This window comes from Ammospiza nelsoni, chromosome 2 (assembly GCF_027579445.1).
Source record: "Ammospiza nelsoni isolate bAmmNel1 chromosome 2, bAmmNel1.pri, whole genome shotgun sequence".
Lineage (NCBI taxonomy): Eukaryota > Metazoa > Chordata > Aves > Passeriformes > Passerellidae > Ammospiza > Ammospiza nelsoni.
The window spans coordinates 86277096-86304778 of NC_080634.1; the positions used below are offsets into that span (position 1 = coordinate 86277096).

General features: G+C 44.8%; 2 protein-coding genes across 3 annotated transcripts; both read right to left on the reverse strand.

Annotated features, from left to right (window-relative positions):
- Positions 1-863: 863 nt before the first annotated feature.
- LOC132069695 (regucalcin-like) lies at positions 864-11244 on the reverse strand. Its single transcript, XM_059466071.1, has 7 exons — positions 11079-11244; positions 7618-7786; positions 6986-7168; positions 5531-5746; positions 3946-4077; positions 3176-3330; positions 864-1477 (listed from the first exon to the last, which is right to left on the reverse strand). The coding sequence occupies exons 2-7, from the start codon at positions 7781-7783 to the stop codon at positions 1427-1429; spliced, it is 903 nt and encodes a 300-aa protein (XP_059322054.1). The 5' UTR covers positions 7784-7786; positions 11079-11244; the 3' UTR covers positions 864-1426.
- Positions 11245-16139: 4895 nt separating this feature from the next.
- On the reverse strand, positions 16140-27450 carry LOC132069634 (regucalcin). 2 transcript variants are annotated; one of them, XM_059465986.1, is made up of 7 exons: positions 27251-27450; positions 26652-26817; positions 24169-24351; positions 22675-22890; positions 21080-21211; positions 17221-17375; positions 16140-16487 (listed from the first exon to the last, which is right to left on the reverse strand). In XM_059465986.1, exons 2-7 carry the CDS (start codon positions 26812-26814, stop codon positions 16437-16439), a joined length of 900 nt encoding a protein of 299 aa, XP_059321969.1. In that variant the 5' UTR covers positions 26815-26817; positions 27251-27450; the 3' UTR covers positions 16140-16436. The 2 variants fall into 2 exon arrangements, with proteins under 2 accessions (XP_059321969.1, XP_059321968.1); XM_059465985.1 differs by having other exon boundaries at positions 27210-27251.
- Between the last annotated feature and the right edge of the window lie 233 nt (positions 27451-27683).

Here is a 27683-nt window from a genome sequence, read left to right on the forward strand (position 1 = left end):
AATGCTAAGGCTAGATTTCACTGTGTGTCTGCAGGTCTGGAGCATTCTGAAATCCTGAAAGGATCACCAGGGTTCAGTGAGTCCAGGGTAGAGCTCGGTCGTTATTTAAACAGCCTGTAAAAATACACCTTGGTGTTGTGCCTTCTGGAGGAGAAAGGAGGGGAGGATCTAAAGGGAAAAAGGGGAAAAATACTTGAAATGGGAGTGGATGAGCCCCAGAAGAAAGGGGAACAAGATGGTGATGCCGTGGGTACATTAAGGCTGTAAAGCAAAGGGAAGTTTGTTCGCGCGTGTGTGTGTGTGTGTGTGTGTGTATGGAAATATCACCCCTGAAAGGACAACTCTGTAGTAGGAGCCTTAGTAAAATATCTGTATTATATTTGAATATCTGTATACAGGCCTTGCCCTGATAAGCCCTGGTTGTTCTTGATGGGCTGCAGCTGTGATGTCCTTAATTGGGCTGCAGCTGTGGCTAATGAAGATAACTGGGATAAAAGGGGCTGGGCTTGGCCAGTCAGGGAGAGCCTGGAAGGAGCCCTGACTAAGAAGCAGGAACAAGCGGGAGAAGAAGTCAGAGCTGTGAAGAACTGCCCCCAAGAAATATCTCTGAGAAGGTATGAGACTTTAGAAATATGATTGTGACAGTATGGGACTTTAGAAATATGAAATACAACAACAAGATAACAACACAACTCCACCAAGCATCCATGTTTGGTATTCCAGGCTGTCCTGGTGGCTCCCAGCCTCTGTGTGCACTGACTGTGTGTGATCAGGCAGTGCTTTCAAGGTAACATCTGCATGCAGAGGAAAAAACATCTGTAAGCATTTCTTTAAACATAGTTGTGTAGTTTATTTTCAGCAGCCTAAGGGGTGTCCTAAAGACAGGACATCCTGGAAGAAGGCCAATGAGGATGGAAAAATGGAACCTGGATACTACAAATAGGTCTGATCATTAAAGGAGAAAAAAAAAAAAACAAAAAACAAAAGCAAATCCTGGGGAATCTTGCAGCAGAGGAACAGTCCAGTTCAGGACATCACTCTTTAAAATGTTTATTAAAATCTGCCATATCGTTGCTGGTGCATCACTGTAACATGAGGAGTCAGATTCTGCTTTGGGAACTGCACAGACTTGAAAATCCAGAGCTGGTCGGCAGAAAGTTCAGCAAAACTACGCTTGAGCATTTAAAGGTTTATGGAAAGTCACAAAAGCTACCAAGGTGTAACACAGATTAACTTTACCCCTCTAACCTATTGCATCAAGCCACAGGCCCACAGAAGGAGAAATATCTTCAACTCCAAACAAGCACACTCACAAATGTGGGCTTAGAACTCTTCACACAAATAAATTCTGTAGTTCATTTGACTTCTTCCAGTCAGATTTACTACTAGATGGAAGTGTTTCTTCATTGCTGTTTAGTGTCAAGGTTCAAGCAGCATAGAAATTCTGTGGGATCCCTTTCACACCCAGGCCTGTTATCTGTTTTAAAAAAGATAAAAGAAAGGAAACAGATAATATAATGAAAACATTCAAACATTGTAGAGCAAATGCCATAGCAGCAGACTACTATGTGGAGGGTCCCCTGCTTCAAGAGGAGCCCAAAAGGAGTCACGACTTGGGGTTCTTCCAAACTCCTTAAAATCACTAAGATTATCAAGCACTACTCAATAATTTTGCTAATTGAAATGTTATCTGTGGCCTTTGTATGTAGTCCTTGTCTTCAAAACAATTCATAGTAATTTTTAACATGCTTTGCCCATGCCAGACAAATGTGAGTTTGGAAAACATCAATTCCCTTGTGGAACTGGAGAACCCAAGAACAAAACCAAAAAGATGCTTATTTAATCCTCCTGTGGGCTTCTAAACTGTGGTGCTTGAATATATCAGTTCTCAGCCATGAGATATCTGCTCTAAGCTCTGCTTTTCAACAGGAGTGTCCCAGATCCCAGAAAAGATTTCCATCCCTCCTGTAACATGTCTTCATCTTGTGGCCAAACTGATAAAAGAGTTTGGTCTGGGTTGATGGCAATTGCTGAGTAAGAATTGCATTTTATTCTCCTGATGTCCTTTTTGCTAATGGAGTGAAAAAAAATGAAGAGAGAAACAAGTTCCAGACTCAAGAGCCCCAGACAAAAATGTTTTCTAAAAAGTAGCAATCATTTTTTGTTGGAATCTGAAATGCAGGGAATTCCCAGAACTCTAGGCCTGTAAGGCAAAGCTTAGAAATAAACACAGAATTTGCTTTGAGACCTGAGAAAAGGTTTCCAAACTTTAGCGCTAGAAGTGAGAATGTGGATTTATAGTTTAAAGTAGAGACACGTTAAACTAAGTAGAGGAAAGTTTTGAATTTTAAAATACAGTATTATAGATTTGCATATTAAAAAATGATTACCTAAGAAAGCTTACACTGTAACATGAATCCATAAGAAGAAATATTTAAAGATTGAATCAAAAACATGAATATCCTTGTTAACAGTGTTTTATTAATTAATAAATCCTTAGAAGATCTTATAACTAAAAGTCTCATGACCTTCTAAACCATGTGGTGAAGATGTGAACCAAACTCACCCTTTCTACCTATATAGAAGATTAAAAAAATAAATCACATTATCTAAAACAACTCAGAAATCCTATTTCTAACTCATTCAAAATTCCTTCAAATCCTCACATTTTTTAACCGACAAAAAGAAATCCTAAAAGTTTTCAGACTGAGACGCAAAATTTTGCCTAGTAAATTTAAACATTTAATTTTTAAAGGAGAAATATGTTCTGTAAGCATTTCGATTTCCTGGCACAATTAAAAACTGAGAAGTAAGAGAATGAAATTTGCAAAAGGGATTAAATTATAGTAAGAGATAAAAGCAATTCCTTGCAGTGTATTACAGAACACACTATCCATATGGCAGATCCATACCCACTCACTGCCTCCAGATCTTGACCAGTCAGCTTTGGCCAACCCAGATATCAACAGTATAACTTGTAATTTCTCCAAGTCTTCCTTCCAATTGCATGAGCAGTTCTGCAAAAGCAGCTGGGCCTGGCTGGGGGACAAGCCATGCACCTGGAGCAGCTCATGAGATGAATGGGATGAGCAAAGGCAGCCGGGGCCACCTCACTCCCAGAACACGAGGCTTGGCAGGTCTGATGTACACAAAGAAAGAAATAAAGTCTGCTCACCTTGAAAATCTCTCCTGCATGAGGTTCCTTGGCTAAGGTGGCCTCGTCCAGTCCATCATATGCAGAAGTCACATACATTTCTGAGTAGTCTTTTCCACCAAAGCAGCAAGAGGTGATCCTTGGAGTAGGCAGCCTCACAGTTTGGATTCTTTTTCCTGGGAAAAATGTGCAGTTGTTTTCTAGTGTTCATTTTTTAGGAAGCATGTAATTATGAATACTATTAGTACACATGGCACAGATGTGCCATTACTCAGAAGGCACCTCCCTTTCAGAGAGAGACCACATCCTAAAGGACAGTTTGTGGGGAAACCAAATTATTTCATCTGCCTCATCTCTAACTATTTTTCAGGCTCTCCCCCGCATCTGCGAGGCTTCATTTCCTTTTCTCAAAACAAAGCAGTACTGTGTGTGAGGTCAGGAAGGGCAGGGACACCTGGCTTGGGATGGATGTAGTTCCTTAAAGCAATTTCCATTTAAACATTTCAACACTGAGAAATGTTATATGCAGCATTTTGTGGGGGATTTTTTGATAGTGGTACTATTAAGAAGAGTGTGCTGCATTTCATCAGCCAACGATAGGCAGGGGTACCTGACACTGGAGGCAGCACAGGGAGCTGCATTCTTTACATGATCACAGCCTGAGCCAGCCATGCTCTTGGCAACCCATGGGGCAGAAATGGGCAATTCTTTTCACCTTATCTCCTCTTCAAACCATTCCCCCTGCTGCCATTCCCCTCACATGTACATGCACAAACTGGTGGAGGCCTTACCTGTCTCCGGGTCGATGCGAATGACTCTGCCGCCATCAATACAGGCCACCCAGAGCTTCCCTTCTGCGTCTATGCACATCCCGTCAGGCATCTGCTCCTCCTTTTCCAGATGGTACAAAAGCTTGGGGCAGGCTGCAGGGAGAGTTACAGAGCTGATGTTATGTGGGCTGCTACCCATTGTGTATCAGATCCCAGGCTAACCTCTTCCATGCCCTTGCAAACAGCTGCGTTCATTTTCTGTGAGAAAGACGTGCTGTAAAATGTATATCACACCTGCATTCTGCAGATGTGTTAAAAGCCTAATCCAGCCTGGCAGAGACAAGTCCCCAGCACAGACATTTCAGTCTGGGATTGTACCAAATTAGTGCTCCTGTTATTTTACCAAGAGAAGAGAACAAAATGCCCCCATCTCTCTTGTTAACCCACCTGCTGCCTGCCACAACACAGCCACTGCAAGTGCAATAACTTTTCCCGGACCTTTATTGGTCATGTCACATAAATAATTACCTGCATTTAAACATTGGTGATAAGCAATCTGTCCTAGCAAAAGATCAAAAAATTTACTTTTTAATGGCAAACCAAGCAAGTAGTTTTGATTAAACCTGGACACCAGCTCATGGTCAGGGATGCAGTGCAGATATGTTGGTGAGCAGTCAGGTTCATGGAGCAGGGCCCATGGGTCATGGATCACCTGCTCTGACCCACCCAGCACCTTCTGGTCATTTCACTACCCAAGAATAGACAGCTGTGGACATAAAGCCAAGCCTAGGAAACTCAAACATGTTACTTTTTTACATTTGCAGGGGAAAATGTTGCATTATATCCTCTTTTGAAATCTTACATCCTAAAATCTGTAGAAAGAGATGTTCTTAACAAAATGAAATCTGAGTGAATGCAATTACTTTGTGTGATTTTCATCTATGATTACCCAAAGTCTGCCCTCTTTAAAGTACAAAGGCAGTTCAGACATTTAAATTCCTGTTGAGTATATCAGCTTGATACAGCATGAAAATATTTCAAAGAGTTTTGAAATGAGGTTAGATCCATTTTGCTTATACTTAAATTTAGTTCCTTGAAGATACAATAAAAAATGTTTATCCATAGAATGAATTTAAGTTAAATTTGAAAACATCTTAATTTCAAAAATTTTGTAGGGAAAACTCTGTCACAATGGCAGCTTGATCCTCTGAAAACCTTTCTGTGAAATACATACATGCACGTTCTCCACTTGTATTTATGGAGCTAGTACAATCAAAGGAATTCCAGTAGATGGCACTCAAGAATAAATACCATCCTAAAAGCTCTTTCTCATTCTGCAGTGTAAATGACTTCTTTCTGCAATTCCTTGAACAGGACTAAGTATGAGCCATCTCTCCAGATGAAAGAAAGCTGAAACACTGTCAAAAGTTTGTTCACCAAATATGCCTGCTGAGTAAATTTGGGGAATATCACAGTCAGCCAGCTGACAAGCTGTAACCAGAAGATAGGAAATCTGTCAAAAGAACATGCCCTGCATCTCACAGGCCCAGGTCTTCTGCAGACAGAGCAGTGGCACTAATCATCACCAAATTTAAAACATGTGTACCAATCTTTCCAGTGTGCACATCGTAGCTGAAGGCATGGACAGCGTATGACAGGCTGTCGATGTGGAAGAAGGTCCTGTGGTCCAGGGACCAATCCAGACCATTGGAGATGTCCAGCTGGTCTAGCTGTTTTATTACTGAGTGGTCAGGGAAGAGGGTATAGAGAGCTCCTTGTCGCCTCGCTCGGACTCCTGGCGCCGTCTCTTCAGCCATCGTGCCTGAAATGGAAAAATGGAAGTGGGAGCACTGGTTAGAAACTAGAAGCTTGCTCCTCATGTTTGATCAAAAACCTCCTCTAAGTGTTACCAAGAGGTTCTAGGGAGAATCACAGGATTGTGATTCTTCCTAAAAAGAAAATATTTTTAGGAAGAAAATCTTTCCTGTGAGGGTAGTGAGGTACAGGAACAGATTGCCAAGAGAAGTTGTGGGTATCCCATGCCTTGGAAGTGTTCAAGGCCAGGTTGGATGGAGCTTTGAGCGACCTGATCTAGTGGAAGGTGTCTCTGCCCACAACAGGGAGGTTGGAACTACATGGTCTTAAGGATCCCTTCCAACCCACATCATTCTATGATTCTACAATTCTGCAATCCTATGGTGAAAGGGACTAATAGGTCCTGTCAGATTGATGAGGAAGAGCAAAAGGAGCAGATCAAGGGAAGCTGCCTCCCACAGAGCAGCTCCTGGCCAATGAAAGGATGTTCCTGCATTGCCATGAGTTTTAAGTCACAGACATCAAAGACCCAACGGACTGCCAGGACACGCCCCAGAGGGTTGAGTTTTTGCTTACAGCAGAAGTTGAGATGCAGGCAGGCATCAATCATATGCTGGTTTTGTTGTTGCTCTTTGTAGGCTACTTTCATAATTTAAATGGGCTCTGACCATTAAAATACAAGTGCACACCATGTGCCTGAGAGCATTGTTCAAACAATTCTTGAACTCCATCGGGCTTTGTGCCATCACTGCTTCCCTGGGGAGCTTGTTCCAGTGCCTGACCACCCTGTGGGTGAAGACCTTTCACTCAATGTACAACCTAAACCTCCTTCTTGCCTTCAGGAGGCTGAGGATCTCCCCCCCGTATCCTTGTTTTCCACAGGCTAACCAAGAGAGGATGCACAAAATGGGTGCAAGCTGCAGCTCATGTTCTGCTCTAGAAGCTACATCCTTCTCTACATTTCCAGAAAAAGTCCCACCTACATGTACCCTTCACTGGCTTTTCCATGAAGGTAGTTGTTTGAAAAACACCTTCCACCAAGTAGGGAAGCCTTCCTGTCAGATGGCCCCTGTCAGCAGCATCTGTCCTCATCTAGGTCAGAAGATGCAGGGTACCCTGTCCTCCTCCACTGGGCAGTAACCAATCAGAGCATTCACAAGACAGGGAATAAATAAAAATGCCTTATATAAAATACACTATAATTAGTTTCCCTTTGCTCCAGGGGAAATTTCTGCCAGGAACTTACCAGCAAAAAACCTCCCCTTTGGATCCACTTTCCCATCATTGAACCTGTTGTTGGGTTTATCCTGCTCGAGCTCGAGGATGGTGGTGACCTCCTGGGTGTCCCAGTCCAGGAAGGCAAACCTGGTCCCCAGGGTGATGACATAGCCCCCACACTGCCGCAGGGCCACTGAGCTGACACGGGCATCTGTGGGGGAGAGGGAGCAGAATATGAAGGGCAGCTCTGGGGCCGTCACTCGGCCCTCACCGAGGGCATCTGGGCTTGACCCGGGACACCCCTGACCAGGAAAGGCTGAGCTGATGCTGAGATCCTTCTCCCCTGGGATTGTGAGCACATCTCATTGGCTCTGTGTTCCATGGATTTTTCCACCTTCTAGGAGGGCACAGCCATTAGGACTGTACCTTTTCCTCTGCAAGTCCCAAATGAAACATGCATTCCCTGTTAGGCTTATCAGGAGCAACACGTGAATGGTCCTCTCCACTCAGCTGGCTTAGGCCACACTGTGCTCAGCAACACATTGTGAGAAGACAGGGAGTGTGGTCCCATGAGAGACCACCAACCTGCAGGACTCCTACCAGGAGGGGTGGATGGGACAGACAGAGTCCCAGGATGAAGCAGTGAGTGTGGACTCTTACCCACAGACACACTCTGCACTTCATTAGTGACGGGGCTCCAGCGGCAAACTTTCTGTGAGTTGATGTCCACATACACAAGTGCATTCTCCCTTTCCTCCCAGACTGGGCACTCTCCCATCCGGTTCTTCTCCTTCACAACGGACTCGATTTTGATGGAGGAAGACATGGTCTGAGGGGAAGTTAATAATGGATGTAATTAAAAGCTGTCATGTGAATATTTCCATGCCTACAATGTTGAAAAGCAGAGGTTGTAAATAGCAAAGCACTCCAAATCCCACAACCAAGTAATTTAGGAGGTTCTTATGACATTTCCATGGCCTTATAGCTGGAACTGACCTTGAGGTGCCAAAGCTTCTCCCCACCAAAACTTTCCTAAGCCACAGCTGCTGATGAGGCACCTGTCTCCAGGCACAGGAGTGCTGGCTATGGCCCTAAGCTGGAACCAAGCTGCTGTCTGGGGATCCATGATCCTAAGTGTTCCCTTGACCACAGGGAGGGATCAGAAGGCAGCAGCACCAATGAGTGGTGGATCAATCTTTTTGTGGAAAATCAAGGCTCTGCCTTACTAACACAAGTGAATTGATTTCCTCCACAGGAAGACACTTACACACCCACAGCACCCACTCCACTTTGCCACAGAAGCCACTGCACAACAAATGCCTGTTCCCACACCAAGTCAGTGAGAATATGCAAATACTGAGGAAGGCTCCTGCCTTTGAAATTCTACTGCTTTGTTTTCCCTCTAAGCATTTCCTCTTCATCAGCCCCCTCAGTGCCCCAACTTCATCTCCAACCCCTGCTGCACACTCCAAGTTTTCCCCAATGCCAAGCTCTGGGGTGTGATTACCCCAGCTGCTGCTTGGGGGGCCAAAGCCACCAGTGAAGTTCCCATTCCATATGCCTGCCTCTGCCACAAGTTGTTCATGCTCTGGCTCCCCTGTCCCCATTGCAGCAGGGTGCTTGCAGGGACATCGGTCAATCAGCCACAGCTGGTTGACACCCACACATGGTGCACAACCCATCAGTTTTATGTCCAGTACCCACTGATGTCCTCAAAAACACAGATCCTGTCCCTTCCCTGACCTTGCTGTGGGGTGGGAAGTGAGCAATAAGCTCCACATTGAGCTCTTACAAAAGAAAGGGGCCCACTCAGTGCCTCAGTCACCCCTAATGGAGCTGCCTCCGCTGCTGCACCCACTGGCCTCAGCACATTTTTTCCACAGATTGGGAGATAATTCTTGGGAGGCAGCCAATCCCTGACATAACATCAGTCCCAGGGATTACTGTCTTCAAGTGGGTATTGTTTCCTAGCAGGTGAGCCAGTGATAAGGTGTACAAATAATTAATTAGCATTAATGCACTTCAAAATACATGGGAAGAGCCAGTCAATCACTGTGAGTGGAAATGCCAGGGCTGAGGGACGTGGGATCTTTCCTGCAATGAGTCACATCACCAAGTTTCAAACAACCCATCTATCAAATATATCCTTTTCCCTTCCAAAATACACTGGCCACAAGAGGCTGGGCAGCAAGGTGTTCCACGCAGGAAAAGAGCATCTAAAGCATAAATGAAGATACACAGCAAGATGCCAAGTTTTAACCTCCAGAAACCTGTTAAACAGTGCTTGGGCTGGAGGAGTGAGTTTCATTGTGGGTTAAAGCTTTGTGTCATGTGGCTGCCATATGTGGGACCCATGGCTTGGAGACACAATGCTGACTTTATTGTAGCATGGCCTGGGAAACACAGAGCTGTTCTCACCCCTGTGGGAAAACAGGAGCTCGGCAGCAGCCCGGCAGCACTGTGGTTCCTGCAGAGGCAGAAAGGCTCCAGATCTGCAGCAGCCAGTGCGTATTTGTCTTGTCAGCAGTTTCATTCACCCAACCAAGCCTTATTAAACCTTTCTTTTCCCACCAGCTCCTGTTTCATTTACACACCCCTTGTCCAACTTCTGCAACGCCAAAACAGGGGCCTGGCATGATAAGCTATGGTGAAATACTGATTCACAGACCCATCCCACATGCCACATGAGGAGTACACAATCACACCACTGCCAGCTGTTTCACAAGGCATAGGCAGGCGAGAAACCATCCTGCCTGCACCAGCTGCCTGCTTCCCCCTCTCCTGCTCCCCCAGCGATGCTGCAGAGACCTGCCCTGTCCCATGGACCCTCAGAGCACACCCACCTTCCCTGAATGCACATTCAGCCCCAGCATCCCTCCCCTCTGCCACAGAAATAACTCCTGCGTGTCACTCCAGCTGTGGAGGTTCCCATACTGGTGAATATTGTGGCTCAAATCATCCTCACCCCTCCCTGCTTTTAAGAAGAGGGCAATTAGAAGGGAAGGTCTGTGTTTTGCTAGCTGAGGTTTCACTAATTTTTACTAGCAGCTGAAAATGGAGGCTTTTAACATGAAGGACCATCCAACCCTAACTGGCAGCATTGCCTCCAAAAGAGTCAAAAGAGTCCCCACAAGCTGTGAGGGACTCAGCCCTGTCCTACCCAGTCCCTGTCCCCCCTCTGCTCAGTGCTCTGCTCATTTCCTGCCATGCCCTCCCTACTGCAAATGCAAATTTCCCCAGGGAATTATGCAGCAGTAACATTTCACCAAATACAGCATCTCAGAGGGAAAAATGAGGAAATGACCCCCAAAAACCCAGTTCAAAATATCCCAGCATAGCCAGTCCCCAAGCATCCTGCCACCTGGACACCTTTATCTGTGGCACCTTGCACCCTGCTTGGTACAGCACTGACCCATCAGAGATGAGCATGCAAGGAAAGATGAGAAATTCCAAGCAAAAATCACCAAATATTTCTGTAATCTCCCAAAGCAAAATCCCTGCAGAAAAAATCAGCACATCCACCCTGCCTATATCCTCTTTCCAACATTTTGTTGGTTTTGCAGCCTCCTGGACTCATGCACAGGGGATGGACAGGTGTCACTGAAACATTTTCCAAGTTAAATTGTTAAACTGTTTTACGGGTTAAAGTTATCAGAATTTGGAGACCATAAGAAAATGTTCCTGTTAGGAATAAAAAATTAATGTAAAAACATCCTCTCTGCTCTAGAAACTAAACCCTCTCTCTGGCAGCCATTTGAAAACAGTCTTTCTAGACCTCTGTCCACATCCCTTTTCAAATCATCTGCACAAAAGTTGGTCATTTCAGTACCCCTAAAAAGATACAGGTAAAATACAAATGAATGACTGACCTTAAAAGTGGTTTTTTGCTGTTTCCTTCCCTCTCTCCCTCCCGTGCAAACACACATCATTTCATTGTTAATGTCAAACTGACCCTTCAAATAAGCAGGCAGACAGCTAAAACTTTTAATGTACACTCAAGCAACCATCTGCATAAACCAGAGAATTTTAAGAACCCTTTTCCCCTCAGTCAAGCAGCTGAATATCGTTACCAAGCTGGAGGACACCTATGCAAAACGCTGCAGTTCATCCCACCAACGCACCTGCTGAGGAAAATATTGCCAGCCCTGGCTTGGTGACTCTTTTCCAGCACTGGTCCAATGAAACTGGCTGCTGTTTTCAGCGACGGTTAAAAATGTGCACCAGTTGATGTTATCTGCATGGAGCAGGTAACCCTTTACATTTTGTATTCAGTCAGCAGTCACATGAATGATGAGGCAGGGAGCAAAGCCTTTCTGAATGGTCTGGTTTGCAGTGCCAGCAGCAGGACATGTGATAGAGAAAAATCCTTGCTCAGTATTTTTCTCATGTCGGGAGAGTGTGAGAGGGAAACTGAGGCGTTGCACCATTCAGTTGCCCCAAGGGCTAGCTCAGCCTTCCAAAATTTAGGGTGCTGAAAAGGGAAGGTTAATGAAAGATGCGAGGGAGGGTTTTGTAGTATTCTGATAAAGAAAAACATATTGTTGTGATTAAGGCCTATTATCATCTTTAAGACTTGGCTCCTTCTCCCAGCTGTGCCACAAGCTTCCTGTGTGTGAAGTCCCAGGGCTCCTCACCTCGAGCACGCAAAGCCTGATCCCACTTTGGCAAAAAGCTCCAAGCTGCTGCCTGTAGCACCTAGAGGCAGGACTTTTACCAGGCACTCTCAGCCACTGCCATGGATGCTGCAGGATGGTGATGTCTTGCCTGGCTTTTATTTTCCTCCTCCTTTGGCATTTGCCTTCTTTTTTTGTCTATGGGAGGCCAAGGTGGGAGATGCCAAGTGCCTTCTCCCAGCCAGCCCTGCTCAGCAGAGTGAGGGGATGGCAGGGCCAGCAAGGTGGGGACAAGGCAGGCTTGCCATGGGGACAGGGACCAAGCTGGGCACTGAGCCAGAGCGACCACCAGAGTTTTGGTGACAGGGCCACACTCAGCAAGGGCAGAAGCCCCTTGGGAGAAATCAGCCCCAGTCCAGAATGCAGGAACAATGCATTTCCTTATTCATGAAAGACTTTAATGAACACTGTAATTTGATGTTCAAATGATTCACAGGATGAACACATTTCCCTGATAAGCAAGCAGACAAGATAGATGTATTATCCTACCATAGTCACCATCAATCCACATTCAGAGATTAAAAAATTACAGCCCTAAGACATAAACAAATTAAAATATTTCTAGGGAAAAAGCCAGGTATATTTCCAAGTCGAACTCCTTCCAAAATCACTGTATTACACACAATGTGATTCTGGGTACCTTGAGGACCCTTTTGAGCTTTCCTTGGCCCCCAAAGGCTCCAACTCATCTCTGCACAAACCCTCAGTTTCTGCTGCTTTCAAAGGGACGTTCAAGTATAAAAATATACATGTTTTCCACAGCATTTTCAGCTGGAAGACATATCCAAAAGGAAAATTCTGGCTTATGATAATTTACACTGAAAATTAATTTTCATCTGAAAAAAAAAAAAAACAACTTAGAAATATAAGTTATCTTGTTTTCTACAAAATGTTTCCCAAAGCATTTTCTTTAAATGGATTTTGGAGGAGAAAACCACATTTTCCACACAGCCTTTTACTTCTGGTGACTTGACTTCCCCATCACAGGCTGCAGCTACGTAAAACCAAGTGAGGCAGAGGGACAAAGAATTCACCTTGCTGGCAATGAAAACACCAAACGTGCAGCTTGCTGGGTGAGCAGCTTGAGTGTTGGATCATCAGTGGCACAGGAAGGACAGCAGCTGGGAAAATTATACCAGAACACATCTCTCTAATTTATTCATGTGGCTGCAAATGCTCTGGGGATACCCCTGCCACATTTTGCATCATCTCTTATTCCTACCCTGACCACCTCTAGGCTACCAACACAGTTACCACATCTCCCACTCTGCCATTTCAACATCCCACATGTCTGCCTTTCCAGAAGCCAGTCCCTTTAGGAAGAGACACATCTCAAAGGTTTTGTGGGTGTTGCTGATGAGTGATGCAGCTCTGCAGCAGCAGGTGCATGTATTTGCTAGCCAGCAGCTTTTCTATTAATTGTTTCCACAACATAAAGAGCCTGGCCCTGCCATGCCCTTTGTTTGTTTCTGATGTTGCTGGGTTGCAAAGCAGAAGTTTCTAGTGAAGTTGGCCAAAGGCAGCAACGCACCCCTGTACCCCTGGCTGACACCCAACCACTTGTCTCCTCCTGGTGTGGCTTCCTCTCTCCCACTGCTTTGTGTCCTCTGATGCAACTCTTACCCGCTGTTTTTTGTAGACCCTAGTTTTTATCAACATAGTCAGGAGAATATCAAGGCATTATCACACCACAAAATGTGGTATTTAAATAGTTGTCTTCTGTTCCCCACAGGCGTGTGCTCAGACAATAGCTCAGAATTTGTTCTTGTGGCTTTGCAAATATTTGGTAAATCCATCGCTTCTCTTTTTTTCCCCATATCTCTCCAAAATATACTTGTGTTACTTATTCCCCTTGAGGATCCATCCCATCATTCACAGCTCTAGAAACTCAAGTTTGCTTGTTATTTGGTTGTCCTGATCTCTTAAAGTTTTTATGCACCTTTGCAGCTCTCAGGGCAAGAGCCCCCTCCCTTGTTAACTCTGCCTGTTGTTAACTCTAACAGGCAGAGTTAACAAAGACACAGGCATTAAAAACCCCGGGCAGATACAGGTATGGTTACTCACCCCAGAGATATCCCACTTGACAGCGTGGTTCAAAAGTGAAACCAAAGCTTATCTTTTCCTGGCTTCACCCTTTTGTAGGAAGGGCCTGGTCCCTCCCTTGTGCTCGAGATGGGAAGAACTGGAGTTCCCCAGGCAGTCAGTGCCGCCTGCTTTTATTCCAGCAGAGCTATTTTGCCAGCAAAGGATTACAAGAGCTTTCTCCAGCTTGGTTGGGAACAACTACGCTTCACCTACTACTATAGATTTTGGTCATGAGGATGAAGAAACCCTTGAGGGCTCAGCAGCTGCTCCTCCTGATACTGCCTTTCCTGTCACTGAGTTCTTGCTCAACCCTAATTGAAATCAGTGCTGATCTTTGATCAAAGAGGTGAGCGCCATTAATAAGCGAGGGATTAAACAAAAGTCAGGAAGCCTTCCTAATTGAGGGAACCGGCAACGGCTCAGCTCCAGTTTGCCAGATCCAGCACCCAGTCATGGGACCTGAGTGAAAATACGCCAGCAGCACCAGTTTGGGCTCCTCAGGGCTGGGGTGCAGGAAGCAGCTCCAGCCCCAGCGCTGAGACGCGCTCCTGGGGCATCTCGGCAGCATTAAAAATGCAACTCTCCTGGCAGAGTTGGCTCTTCCTGCTCGTGGGAAGCCCACAAAACCTGTGCAGCAAAGAAGAGTAGGTGCTTTTACTGCAGGGGGAGGTGGCATTCATTTGTAAAATGTCTGCAGCAGCTTATTTTACCAGCCCGTGCTCTCACACTCACAAAGCACAAAGAAATGAGTTGCTCAGACATTTGCCCAGTGCCACCCATGCACAGCATGGAGGAAGAGGGACTCCAGCAGCCATGTCCTCCTCCCTGTGGCTCACAGGTGCCTCCTAGCCAACTCTGATAAACTAATCTTTGACCCATTTTTTCATGCCTGTACAAGCTATTGCTCTTACTTTTCTAATGCAGCAACAACATAAAAAAAGATTGGCTTGTTTTTTTCTGTTGTGCTGGCAATCACCCTACTGCCAGATGGTGTGAGAGTGAGCACAGGTACAAAACCTCAACAGCAATGGCAGAGGAAGCTTATCTGTGTTTATGCCCACTTATTTTCTGCTGCATCTCTGGATCTCCACTAGTGATCAACCACAGCAGCCCAACAGCATGGTTCCAGAGTTACAGGTATCACCAGGTTTGTGACTTTAGTGAGATCAGACCCCTAAATTTGCTACATTTACCATCTCTCTTAACTCAAGCTTTCTCAATACTGTGCTTTGAGTAGACTTTAGATTGTGCCTTTAGATTGCCTTGTAGCACAAAATAAATGAAGGATGTGGACACTCCAAAGAACAAGGCCCAGCTTCCTTTACTGCCTCTCATGCTCATCCACACTGAAGAGTAGCTGCTTAAATCTTTTTTTTTTTCAGCTGCCAGGACAGATCCCTGCATGATTTAAATAGGGGAAACAGTAATGTGTACAAAATAATCTTTGAACCCTTGGATCAAAGCAGCACTGAGGCCTTGGTGGGCAGCTGAGTCACCCACTGCACACTTGAGGGCACAGCAAAAAGAAGATGATCCATCAGAAACTAAGTGCAACAAGCCTGCAGAAATGGCAAACCATTATGTGCGGATTCTTGGAGCTACCTGGAGAGAAAATGCACTGCCACGGGCTCACTTGGCAGTCACTTGGTGGGTGACCCTCACACAGCAGGATGGGGACACACAGCTATTCCACCTGCAGACGGAGGCGCACTAACATGGGAACCTGTAACATTCCAAGAGCAAAATTCTGCAGAATGAAATCCAACTGAGATACATCACAGCTGTTGCAGCACATACAGGCCTGAAGTTAAAGGCAAAAATGCAATCCAGTGAGTAAGTTTTCATTCACAACAGGTGGTGTGAAGAAATTGCAACAGACCTTCCCTTTCCTTCACACTTGTAAAAGCAGTGGCTTTTTGGGCATGTGGGCCTGCCTTGCCTCTCTGTACTCTGGGGGAGGTTGGGTCTGGAGGAGGTTTGTGTGTGCAGGTTGTGCTTTATGCACAAACAGCCAAGAATGCCCAATGTTTTCCTGTCATCATGGACGTCCCCAAAACAGGCCAAGATCTTCAAAGGATAGAAAAGCATATGGTTCTTGACTCCAAAACTTTGGGTTTGTATTTAACAAAATGAGCAACATGGTAACAGGCACTGGGGAGAGGAGTGATAAATTCCAGCCAGAGTTAATTTAAGCACAGCCACAGCTGAGGCCTGTTAGAAGGAAGCTGCAGATGCAGTGAGAGGTATTAATGTTTCAGTTGTTGGGAACATCTTAGGACAAATGAAGTTACAGTTAAAACAGTGGTAGGACCACCAAAAGTCATTTTATGAGGAACTTTGAAAATATGCAAAAGAGACAGTACAACTAGTATAATCAGTAAAACAATATAGCATAAGTTGCAAATGAGACAGAAGACTACTCGATAAAAATATATTAAAATATTATTTAATCATAAAATAGAATTACAACAGTAGCTTATTAGGATGAGAATCTTTTTAGCACAGCAGAAAAAGTACTATCATATATTTAAAGTAAGTTTCAAGGGAGAAAAAAGATCAGTTTTAAAATATTCCATGTATTTCAGTAGTTTTTAATCCTTTCCTGATGAAAGATTGTAATGGGGTTATGATTTCCAAGCAAAAGATGCTGAACACCAGAATAAAACCTTCAGACTCGTCTTGCTTACGCCAGCCCTCTGTAATCCATTCTGAAGAGGGTATTTAACCTGCAAATGGATACGGTGGAACTCCTTTCACCCCCAGTCCTGTTATCTGTTAAAACACAGAGAAAAAAAAAATAGAGTGATAATTCACCATTATTAGGTGCTTGGTTTCCTTACAAAACTAGACATGCTTTAATTTAGAAAAGGACTGCGTACTCTAGCTTGACATCCTACTATATTTTGCACACATCAGCTCATCACAGACGGGAATTTCAATGCATGCTCTTTCTCTAAAGCTCAGTAATCATAGGCCAGAGTCCATTCCCCAAAAGCCTCTTCTCTTAGATACTGCTAAGCCTTAACTCTGCAGTTCACAATGTAACCTTCGGCATGCACACACAAAGAGCAGGGCTTTAAAACAAATCCCAGTGGAACAATTTTTTAAAGAGATAACTTCCTGATAATTAACTAGAAAGTAAATAAAAGCAGATGCTTTTATCTGCCTCTGATTAAGATATGTAAGTATATACCCATCCTTTCCATAAATAGAAAATGCAAACAGTGTTGGGAGAGGGAGAAGGATAAAGAGATGATGGCATTGAAAATTTGCACTATCAGCACTGGTACAAAGTTTAAACCCCAAAGTATCTTCAAACCTCTAAATGTGTTTAACTTTCTGCAAGAGGAACAAAAAATACAAACAGCAGCTTAACATATATGACCAATGTTCTAACAACTGCCTTTTTCCAGCTTCCCAGCACTGCCAACTGGAGTTCTGCTACCTGAAAAAATCAGGAGTGAAACAACAGCTTTCTAAAATTAAAGGAGAAAGTATCATTCACCTTGAAAATCCCACCAGCCTGCGGTTGCCGTGAAAGCCACTCTTTATCCATTCCATCACTGGCAGAAGTCACAAACATTTCTGAATAATCCTTTCCTCCAAAACAGCAGGAAGTTGTTTTGTCTATGGGAAGTTTCACAGTCTGGAGTCTTTTTCCTGCAGGAAAACATGCATGGTGTTTCCTGTTTGTCGACTTAGAACAAGAAATCTAAACAAATTATCACAAATAACCTTTGTAGAGCCAGATGTTCTGCAAAAGTGGGAACCAGGGCTGGGAGAGGTCCCACCCTGACTGATGAGCACCATGACAGGGAGAAACCAGACTTCTTCGAACCCTGTTGTTGATGATGTACCATTTGACAAGTTTCAGTTTCAGGTATCACCGACAAATCCCACTTCAATCCCAGCTTGTCCTCTAATTAAATGCTAACATCCACAGCACAAACACGTATCTGAGCTCATCATCTAGGCTGTCCATGGAGTCAATGGAAATGGGATAGAATTCCTCTCTAAAACAGGTCACATGAATCACGCCCTAGACCTGCTGACTTTTCTACTTTCAACTACAAAGCAGCCTGGAGCGAGCAGACCTCGCGCAGCGCTACGGAGGCGCACCTCCTGCTGCACCTCTGCTGCCTGTGGTTAGGGCAGATTAATTCCTAGAAGTTTTTCCTGAAATTTCAACCGTCTTCCAAATCAAGCTTGCATAAAACAGGGATCATGGGACATGTGTGATGTTTATAGAAAATCAGTGCTACCATAAATAATACTAGACATTTATTATGCCAACAAATAACGACGGTCTTAATGAGGGTAGTGAACACATTGCCTCCAGCCCTAACCAGAAGGCTGTTGAGACATCTTGCAGCAGATTTTTCCAAAATTTCTGCTAATTCTGGGCAATAACAGCCTATTCCCATTATGCCTATTTTATGTACCTACAAGTGAATTAATTTCTCTTTCTAAAAATATGCACATGAATTTCCTTAAAATATGTGTAATTTCTCTGTCCTCCCAATTGCATGTGCAAAGGGCTTGGTCCCCTTACAGCAACCAACTTTACTGATGTGTTGAAATAGCAGGACGTTGGGAACCCTAGAAAGTGACTAACAACAAGTCTGGGAGAAAGTAAGTAGGAAGGGCATTCAAAAGGAAAAAACATGGACTGTAGGAAAAGGGGCATGAGCCCCAGAGACAAGGAGCTAGAACCTGGTTGCAGGTGTAGAGTGCTCTCAGTGGATAACAGCCTGGAAGTTATCATTTACAAAGCTCTGAAGTGTCTCCCTGGAGTTTCAAGAAAATCTGCACCTGGATGCTCTACAATCTATCTGGAGTATTACTCTGTGCTTGCTCTCTATTGAAGAGACAAATATAACAAATCTTTTTGACACTATAAATGTCAAATGATGCTGAAAACAATCATTAGGAAGAACTATAAAATATTTAATTGCAGTTTAGATTGAACATTAGGAAAAAATTTTTCACTGAAAATGTTGTCAAGCATTGAAACAGGCTGTCCAGGGAAGTTGTGGGATCATCATCCCTGAAAGTATTTAAAAACTATGTAGATGTGGTACCTAAAGACATGGTTTAGGGGTGGACTTGGCACTGCTGGTTGATGGCTTGACTCCATGATCTTGGAGGTCTTTTCCAGCTTTAATGATTGCAGGATTCCAATTTAAAGAGTAAAAGTAGCAGGTCACTGCGTGACCAGAAGCTGTGACAGGACTTGGTAACCTGTACATTAGACATCCCCTGAGTCCTCTGCAAACCCCAGGGATCAGCCATCAGCCCTTCCCTGTAGCACATCCTCAATCTAAAGGCAGCAGCCATCTCTGCTAAGGAAGCCTAGACCTGAAAATCTGCTTCACCCTGATCCTCAAAACCTTCACTTAGGAAAGATGTCAAACAAACAAGTTTCCTGGTCCCATTACCCTAAAAACAAAGTCCAGGCTTTGTTGTCATTGAAACCTGAAAACCTCTCACGTGCTTTGGATGAGGTCTTTATTGGTGGATGTGTCTGCACTGGCTGACAGCCATTCAAGCCACACTTAATGGCTATTGTGCATTAAAAGAGGCTCTCATAGAATTCTCTTCAAACCTCACTGGGTTATCTCCCTAAATAATTACAATTCATTCAGAATTCAGGAAATTGCAGATTTTAGATATTACTTCAAAATGATAGCGTGAGAGGGCAGGTAAGCATGAGATATTCACAAAAAAAGGTGGCTCTTTTTGACATGGACAGTTACCCTGTGAAACTTCACAACACTGTTCTCTGCAGGTGCTATGACAGGGGTGAGGGGGAGACAGAACAGGTTCATGGAAGAGAAGTACACTGAGAAATGCACTACCAACACATCAGCACCTCATCCATCTGTGAGCAGAGTTAAGGACTGGGAGTGCATCAGGGATATGTACTCTGCCATCAATATTCCTGCTATCCCTACACATCTGCTTATGGACACTATTCCTTCTAGCTTTCCCATATGAAAACACCTCCAAAAGGGATAAGGAAAAGGAAAATAAGAGAAAAAGTGGAAAAAGGGAAGGAAAATAAAAGGCAGGAAAAAGGCAGAAACAGTGAACCAGAGAGGAAAAATTACTGAATCTACTACATCAGGAGGGTATTCAGAGGGCTGGTGGATGTCACCAAGGAATGCTCTGCCCACCAGAGCAAGAGAATGTGGGTCCAGAGACAAGTCCCAGCATTGCTGGCATCTCCCAACTGGAGCTTCCTTCTCCCTGAGCTGGGGTGCAGACTCTGCACAACTGGAGAGTTCCTACAGGTTGGCAAGACTTTGGATGGGTACAGATCAAAAGGTGAGGGGGAAAGCAACAGTGTCCCATGGGACTTGTAATAAAAGCCAGGAGGCTGCCCAAAACAAAACACTAAGCTGAAGAAACAAGACTCAAAAATGGTAGAAGTTCCAGCAGAGTCAGAAGCAAGGCTGGTGCACGTGTGCCAGGGTCTGCTGCACACTGCACACAGGGCACTGGCATCCCTGAACCCACAGTCCCACAAAACCCCAAGCCTTCTGCTAGGCTCCAGAGGCATCCCAGTGCAGTTTCTCTTCTGCTGCATGATGCAAACTTGTGCTGTCTGGGATCTGACAAAATCATGCTCCCGTTGCCACCCAACAGCCCTTTGCAGTGAATGTGGTTCATTTCCCTTAAGTGCTTTACATGTGTTTTCTACCCAGAGTAAATCATCCCTGGCACATCACTAGAGTCCAAATGAGAGCAGCAATGAACAACAGACCAGACAATGGGCACACCCAAGACATTACTGCGGGAATGATAAAATGCTGTGGAATCCATTAAACATTTTTTAATTATTTCATTGCAAAATTGATCGTGCAAGTAACTTCCAACAATAAAAAAGATGTTGCTGGCATCATTGTCCCATGAGACTTGTAATAAAATCCAGCAGGCTGCCCAAAATAATATACTAAGCTGAAGAAATAAGACTGAAAAATGGTTTTAAGTCATCTTTCCCATTTATCAATGAGATAAACATTGGTCTTAATTTTGGAGGATGCAAGAGGATGCTAACACAAACAATTCACAAGCAGAATGATGGTCTCTTTAGTGACTATCTTTTCCAACAAAACAGATGCTGGGAACAAAGGAGACATATTTACAAAGGTAATTTTTTAGATCAGGGACATAAAATTGTTTGAAATTATAAGAAAAAGAAAAAAAAAAGAAAAAAGCAGTTTTTAAAAAGGAGTAGATACACTATTTCTGTGAGGTGAAAAAACCCCACCCCTCACGCTTTGTTTTTATTTCTTCTTTGGGGTTTTTTTGTTCTGTTTTGTTTAACACAAAATTCCAGTCCATCTGTTGCAAGGACTTACCTGTCTCGGGGTCAAGGCGAATCACTCTCCCACCATCATAACAAGCCACCCAGAGTTTGCCTTCTGTGTCAATGCACATCCCATCAGGAATGCTCTCCTCTTTTTCCAGTTTGTATATACTCCTACGGTTGCCTGCAGCATAGAAAAACCACAGAACTGAGTGAGACAGTTGTTAAAATTTTTATCAGTCACAGCCCAGCAAAGTTATTTGTGCTACTATTTTCAAAAGCTGTGCTGAGGCCCTGAGTTTTTTTTTCCCATGAAAGAAATAGATTGTGTCTGCTGCCCTGTTTGTTTCCTGAGACAGTTGTTTCTCAGCATGAAAGCCTGTGGATCAGTTTCTATCCATTGAAAGTATAATCCTTCTTTCTGGCATTCATTTCTAGTGCACCACTCGTGTTCCCTACTTACAATATTAAATGAAATAACTGAATAAATTCATGTTAGATATATTCATAAAATTAATTACTTGTTTTAAAAGCAGTTTGAATAATTTCAAGTATGGGTTGCTCCAGCTGGAGACTTTTCAAACAGTTTGCTGGAACGTGCCAACAGTCACTGTTTCAACACAAAACTGAGCTTCAGATCTACAAACTGAGAGATTACATAAACACAGAGTTTGGGGATAAAGCATCAATTTCAAAGGCATACTATTGACCAAAAAACAAACAACTCTATCTGGACTTTTATCCACTATTAGTAAAGAAAATTAAACCCAACTTTCCAACATTGTTTATTTTATGCTCTGACAACTTCAATGCTCCTCATCTGCAGCAACACTTTTAATGAGTTTCCTTTTTGCTGCTGGGGATTGTCAGACTGCCCACAGAAAGAGCGAGCAAGAATGAGTGAGAGAGAGAAGTACCCTATTTCCTAGGGAAAAAATCAGATATAAGCCATGGCAGAGAGACATTAGGACAAGGTGCTACACCCAAAATTGCTTTAAATTCAGAGCTGTAAAACTAAACATCAAATTGGCTGGGCTCTCTAAAAGAAAAATACTGCAGCCTGTGTACTCAAAAGCAAATTACTAGTCCAAGTCACCAGAATTTTTCTTTTGCCCAAGCTTGTAGAAGCCCTCAAGGCTTTGGTTTGTTTTAAATTAACGAAGGAAGCTTTGAGTTACTGCTACCATTGTTGCCTTGTTCTTTCTGCAGAATCTTCCTTTAGTAACTTGTATTAAAAAAAAAAAAAACAAACAGGGTGAAGAGTGAAAAAATATCTAGAGAAGCTAGCAGAGGTTTTGTGCAAGACTACAAGCTTGCTGTCACTTTGCCTGTGCTGCCAGTAACAAGAAACACGCAGCCACGGGAAGAGACAGGTGAGATACACTTTGTCCTTTTCGCTGCAAGATCAGATATGCCTTTTGTTTAGTAACAGTAGTACAGATTGTTACTCCAAGTGCCAATTTAAATACTTTATAGTATTACCAAACGACCCTGACTGGTTTGAGCCAGGAGCCTATGCAGACAGAGGTTAATATGGCTTCTGGTCATCCCCCAAAGCTCTGATCATCTCTGTGTAATGACCAGAGCAGAAACAAACACCACCACCTTCAGGCACAAACAACTGGTTTAGAATACAACCATTCATACCAATTTTTCCAGTTTGGAGGTCATAATCAAAGGCATCCACGGAGTAGGACAAGCTGTCAATGTAGAAGAAGATTCTGTGATCCAGCGACCAGTCCAGCCCATTGGAAATGTCCACCTGGCCAAAGTGCTTCACCACGGAGAGGTCGGGGAGGAGCGTGTACAGAGAGCCCTGGCGCCTCTCCAGCACGGCAGGACGGATCTCCTCTGCCATCGTACCTGTGCACAGCCAAAGGGGAAAAAGCAGGTTCAGAGCCAATGGACTCCTCTCCACGTTTGGGGACAGCCTCTCACTACCATGGTGATCACACTGCCAGCATAGAAAGGGGGGGCTTCTGAAATTTGAGGAAGAAACTGAGTTAAAAACAGAAGGAAAAGGCAGACTTCCGAAGTGCTTGCTTTTAGCAGAAGGTGGCAAAACACAGCCTTTGTTCTTTTGTTGAATGTTTCTGCAGCAGAAATGGTGTGCAGCATGATTCCTGCAAAATGTTTTATTCAGTCACTCATATATTAAGACAGGTGTGGCCAGCATTTAACTTACAATCAATCTTAATGCCTTGTAGAGCTGAGAGAGTGGAAAAAAAATTACCTCCTCCCCTCAGAATGAGTTTCACACTTAAGCCTCTTTTAAAGCAAATCTCATCTTTACACGTTGAAGTTGGCAGCTGAGACTGGCTCTTGAGAGGCTGGGTAAATGCAGGTTAAGTCAGGTCTTGGGACTGAATGACACAGCAAAGCACAGAATGGTGGTTTGAAAATCAGGAGGACAGCATCACAGCTGAGGCTGGAGGCACCTCTGGGCATCATCCAGGATCACCCCCTGCTCAGAGCAGGGTCAGACACCACAGGTTCCTCCCACCAGTGTTGGGCCTTGAAGATCTCCATGGATGAAGACTCCATACTCTCTCTGGACAACCTGTTCCACTGTCTGGTCACCCTCAGTAAAAGAGTTTCCTTACATTCATACAGAATTGGCTGAGTTTCAGCTTGTGCCCACTCCTTCTGGTCTTTCAGTGGGCACCACTGAGCAGAGCCTGGCCTCCATCTCTTTTACTCCCTCCTCAGTCAGGTGGGATACATACAGGTGGGATCCCCTGAGCCTTCTCATCTCTGGGATGAATTGTCCCTTAGTTTTTAGAAGCAATATTCTGAGTTACGGAGAACAAACCACACAATATAATAAATTTCCCACTGGAAATGTATTTTCTATTGGCACCCTTCAAATCAAGCAGCTGACAGGAAGGAGGCAAGGCCAGTATCTTAAACTAGGCAGGCTCGGTGTAGTCAGCCTCTTTTTATCAAAACAGTCCAGATTAGACAGTGCCCAGGTGATATAAACAAATCTGTAAGCGGATTTAAGCTCTGTTTGAAGAAAACAAAAAAAAAAATCCCCACCATTTAACTGTGAAGGAAAACTTGCTGCATCTACAACTGATCACTGACTCTTATCACCAAAACCCAGCAAGCACCAGAGGGAAGAAAGAGACTGCGGCATACCTGCAAAATACCTCCCTGCAGGATCCACCTTGCCATCATTGAACCGGGTGTTTGCCTTGTCCTTGTCCACTTGAGCAATGGTGGTTACCAGCTCCTCTTTCCATTTCAAAGCAGCAAACCTGGTTCCCAGGGTGATGACATAACCCCCAGACTGACGGAGAGCCACGGAGCTCACAGGAGCATCTGGAAACGGGGTGAAATTGAAAAGTGAGATGCGCCATGAAGAGACATTTCTTTCCTGCCCTCTTTAGACATGCCAACTGAACTCAGCAAAACCACAGGCAAGAGAAACAACCTACTTTTCTACCAACAAAACTGATGTTTAAATACATAGAAACAGATTATGTCACATGAATTTGAGTATTACCACTGCTACCAGGAGCTATAATCATTACCAGCACCTAGTTGTGCTAGGTGCTTTACTGAAAAAAAATAAGTATAAAAAGGAGGACAGGAACATATGCTTTTCACAATTGCTTACTGTGTGGGCTGTCCTCTCTCCAAGGGAAAAATCAATTGTCATAAGAGCTCTAGAGCAACGGTGTTTATTTAGCACAGCTCCTGTGTAAATGAGCCGTGAATGATAGGGGCAGAGTATCTCTGCACTGGGACAGGTCACACGGGGCAGAGACACCCCTGTACCACACTCTGCTGTGCCACTCAACCTCCAGCAGCACCAAAAACACACCTAGGAGTGGCAGAGCTCCCCAAGAGCTCAAACAAAAGAGAAAACTAGTTCACACTCACTTTCCATGACTCCACTTGAGCTATTATGCATAAAACCTCAATTACATGTTATTATAAAGGAATTAGTAAAAGAAAACAGTGAGTGCAAAGACAACATTTCTGTAAAAGCCTACAATCAGATGCAATCTAAGGAATAATAACTTTAGGCAGGGCAACCAAGTCTAGCATAGTGTTTTCTATGAATGGCACTAATCACTAATTTTCTAATTTAAAACCAAAACATGTATTGTATTTATAGCTTTGCAGGGGTATAGAATTAGGTAATACTTTCACAGACACTTAGCCACCACTGGGTACAAGAGGAACTGCTCCTTCCCAGCTGTTTGCTCAAGGCTCAGGATGCCCCTTCCCTCTGGAGCCCTGGCAGCAGCACCACCGTGACAGAAATCCGAATGCTATTTGTCCATCTCCAGCACTGGAGATGAACATCCGACTGCAAGCTCAGCTCTAGCAGCTGAGGGCATTTGAAAGTTCTTTCTAACCATGTAAAGTTATAAAGGGCATTTTAAGTTGTTTCTAGCATGGGGTTGTTGTAATTTTCTTATTAAAATCTTCAATAATTAATAATTTCTCTTAGTTTCCACTTTGGAAGCCTGCTGCTATAATCACATGGCATTCTTTAGTTGTTTGGGGGTTGTTTTTTTCCTTTTAATTGTGGCATTCCCAAAGACACAGCTATGAATCATAACTGGTTTATTACTAAAGAGAGGAAACAATTTAAAAAAAATAAAAGAAAAACAGGAGCTACTTCAGCTGCTCTCCCTTCCACATCTCCAGAGAGATTGCAAGCAAAAGACTACACCTGTGAGAGTAGATCAGTCTGGGGAAAAGGAGATGCACACTCCCTCAGCTAAGCTAAGAGCAAATAAGTTTGGGAAGCAACACTTCCAAAATCACCATCAGGCCTTCTCTCATCTTGAAATTGGCAACTACAGTAATTTGGAGGGCAGATAAGCCCAGATCAGTTTCTAGTGAATAATGTGAACAGCTTATAGGTAGGCAAAATTGATTTTCACCAAGTGCTATTGAACACGTGAAAATAATAAATTGCACTGAAACCACTTAAGGAGCTGTCTCCCAACACAAATATTTACTCTATCACATCCAGCAGTAAATCTGCAATCCTTTTGTAATGTGAGTTAGCATATCTCTTCCTTTCTGGAAAAAATACTTGAGCCATTGAGACTCTAGCTGGCGACACCGCTACCTTAAAAAAGTATCAACTTCTTAAAGCATTATTGGAAATCATCTTTCATAATATAGAAAATGTTTCATGATACAGAAAATGTTATGAGCACTGATCATTCACATCAGAACTACTACAGGCACCAACAGAAGAACTTCACCTCTGGGACAAAGTACGAGTAAAAGAGAGCGAGCTGAGGACAACTTACAGGGAGAGTAAATAGATCAAACATAAGCCAGTACTAAAAATTCATAAGGAAAGTCCCCAGGACTAGGTCTGGTCTGTATCTAGTGTCTCCCAGTGTGCTGGTGACCGAGGAAACCCCGGCTGTAGGGAAGGGTCTCCAGATCTGAGCCAGTGCAGCCGCCGAGGGACAGAGCCCGAGCGCCAGCGCGCAGCTCCCGCAAATCGGGAGGGTTTTCCAGGGCTCCCGCACACCGGGAGGGTTTCCAGCAGCTCCCGCAAATCGGGAGGGTTTTCCAGGGCTCCCGCACACCGGGAGGGTTTCCAGCGGCTCCCGCACATCGGGAGGGTTTCCAGGGCTCCTTACCCAGGGCAATGGCCTGTGCTTGCCGGGTGACGGGGCTCCAGCGGCACACCTTCCTGCCCGTGATGTCCACGTAGAGCAGCGCGCCCTCCCTGTCGTCCCACACGGGCGACTCGCCGACCCTGCAGCCCTCGCCGGCCACGCACTCGATGCTGACAGATGACATGGCCTGCGGGGAAGCGACACCGCGTTACAGCCCGGCCCCGCCGGGCCTGCGGGAGCCAGCCACCAGCGGGAACGGGGAAGGAAAAAAGAGAAAAAAAAACCAAGGAGAGGGAATAATAAAAGAGAGAGGGAAGATTGAATCGGGGTGCGGGCGGGCACAGGGAGGCCAAGGCCGCTCCGCCGCGGGCCCGCCCCCGCATGCCCGGCTGCTGGGGCGCAGCGTGTGTGTGCGTGTCTGTGTGTGTGTGGGTGTGCGTGTGTCTGTGTGTGCGTGTGTGTGCGTGTCTGTGTGTGCGTGTGTGCGCCGCCGTGTCATGTACACACGGCGTGTGCGGGACCCTGCCTACCCGCGAACGCGGGAGAGAAAAGCAGCACTAACAATCATCAGTAACTCACGGTAGCAAGGAAGCGCTATTCCCAGCCCGCCCCGGCCGTACCTGCTCCCAGGAGCGCTCCCGCTCCCGCCGCTCTTATAGCGCCCCTTGGTCCCCCGGCAGGGGCGGGCTGCGCGGCCGGGCCCCGCGGGATCCTCCTCTCCCCGGGGCCGGCGGTGCCGGCTGGCCGAGCAGCAGCGGCTCGGCACCCCTCTTCCAAGAGCTGCAGGGAGGGACAAGAGGGAGAAGAGCTTTCTTCCCCACTACGGTGGCCCTTGGAGAAGCTGATTCCCCGAAGGCCTGGCTTCTCCCTGCCTTCTTGCTCTGGTGGAGGTGGCCACAGATATTTGGCCCTGACTTCCAGCACCAGGGATCCTTCACAGCTCCTGCAGCAGCGCCTCGGTTATCCAGATATCTCAGGCCTTCCGCATGCCCTGTCCTCTTTTATTCCCCATGCTGTTTAGTCTCAAAAACTTGCAAAGGCAGGAGGCAAACA

Bases quoted from the DNA above. Each gene is read 5' to 3' on its own strand.
- LOC132069695 (XM_059466071.1), bottom strand. From the start codon at position 7,783: ATGTCTTCCTCCATCAAAATCGAGTCCGTTGTGAAGGAGAAGAACCGG. The intron at 5,747-6,985 runs GTAAGTTCCTGG...TTTCCATTTCAG, and splicing joins AAAGGGGAGGTTTTTTGCTG to GCACGATGGCTGAAGAGACG. The intron at 1,478-3,175 runs GTGAGCAGACTT...TTTTTAAAACAG, and splicing joins ATGCAGGAGAGATTTTCAAG to ATAACAGGCCTGGGTGTGAA.
- LOC132069634 (XM_059465986.1), bottom strand. From the start codon at position 26,814: ATGTCATCTGTCAGCATCGAGTGCGTGGCCGGCGAGGGCTGCAGGGTC. The intron at 21,212-22,674 runs GTATGAATGGTT...TCTATGCTGCAG, and splicing joins CCTCCAAACTGGAAAAATTG to GCAACCGTAGGAGTATATAC. The intron at 16,488-17,220 runs GTGAATGATACT...GTGTTTTAACAG, and splicing joins AGGCTGGTGGGATTTTCAAG to ATAACAGGACTGGGGGTGAA.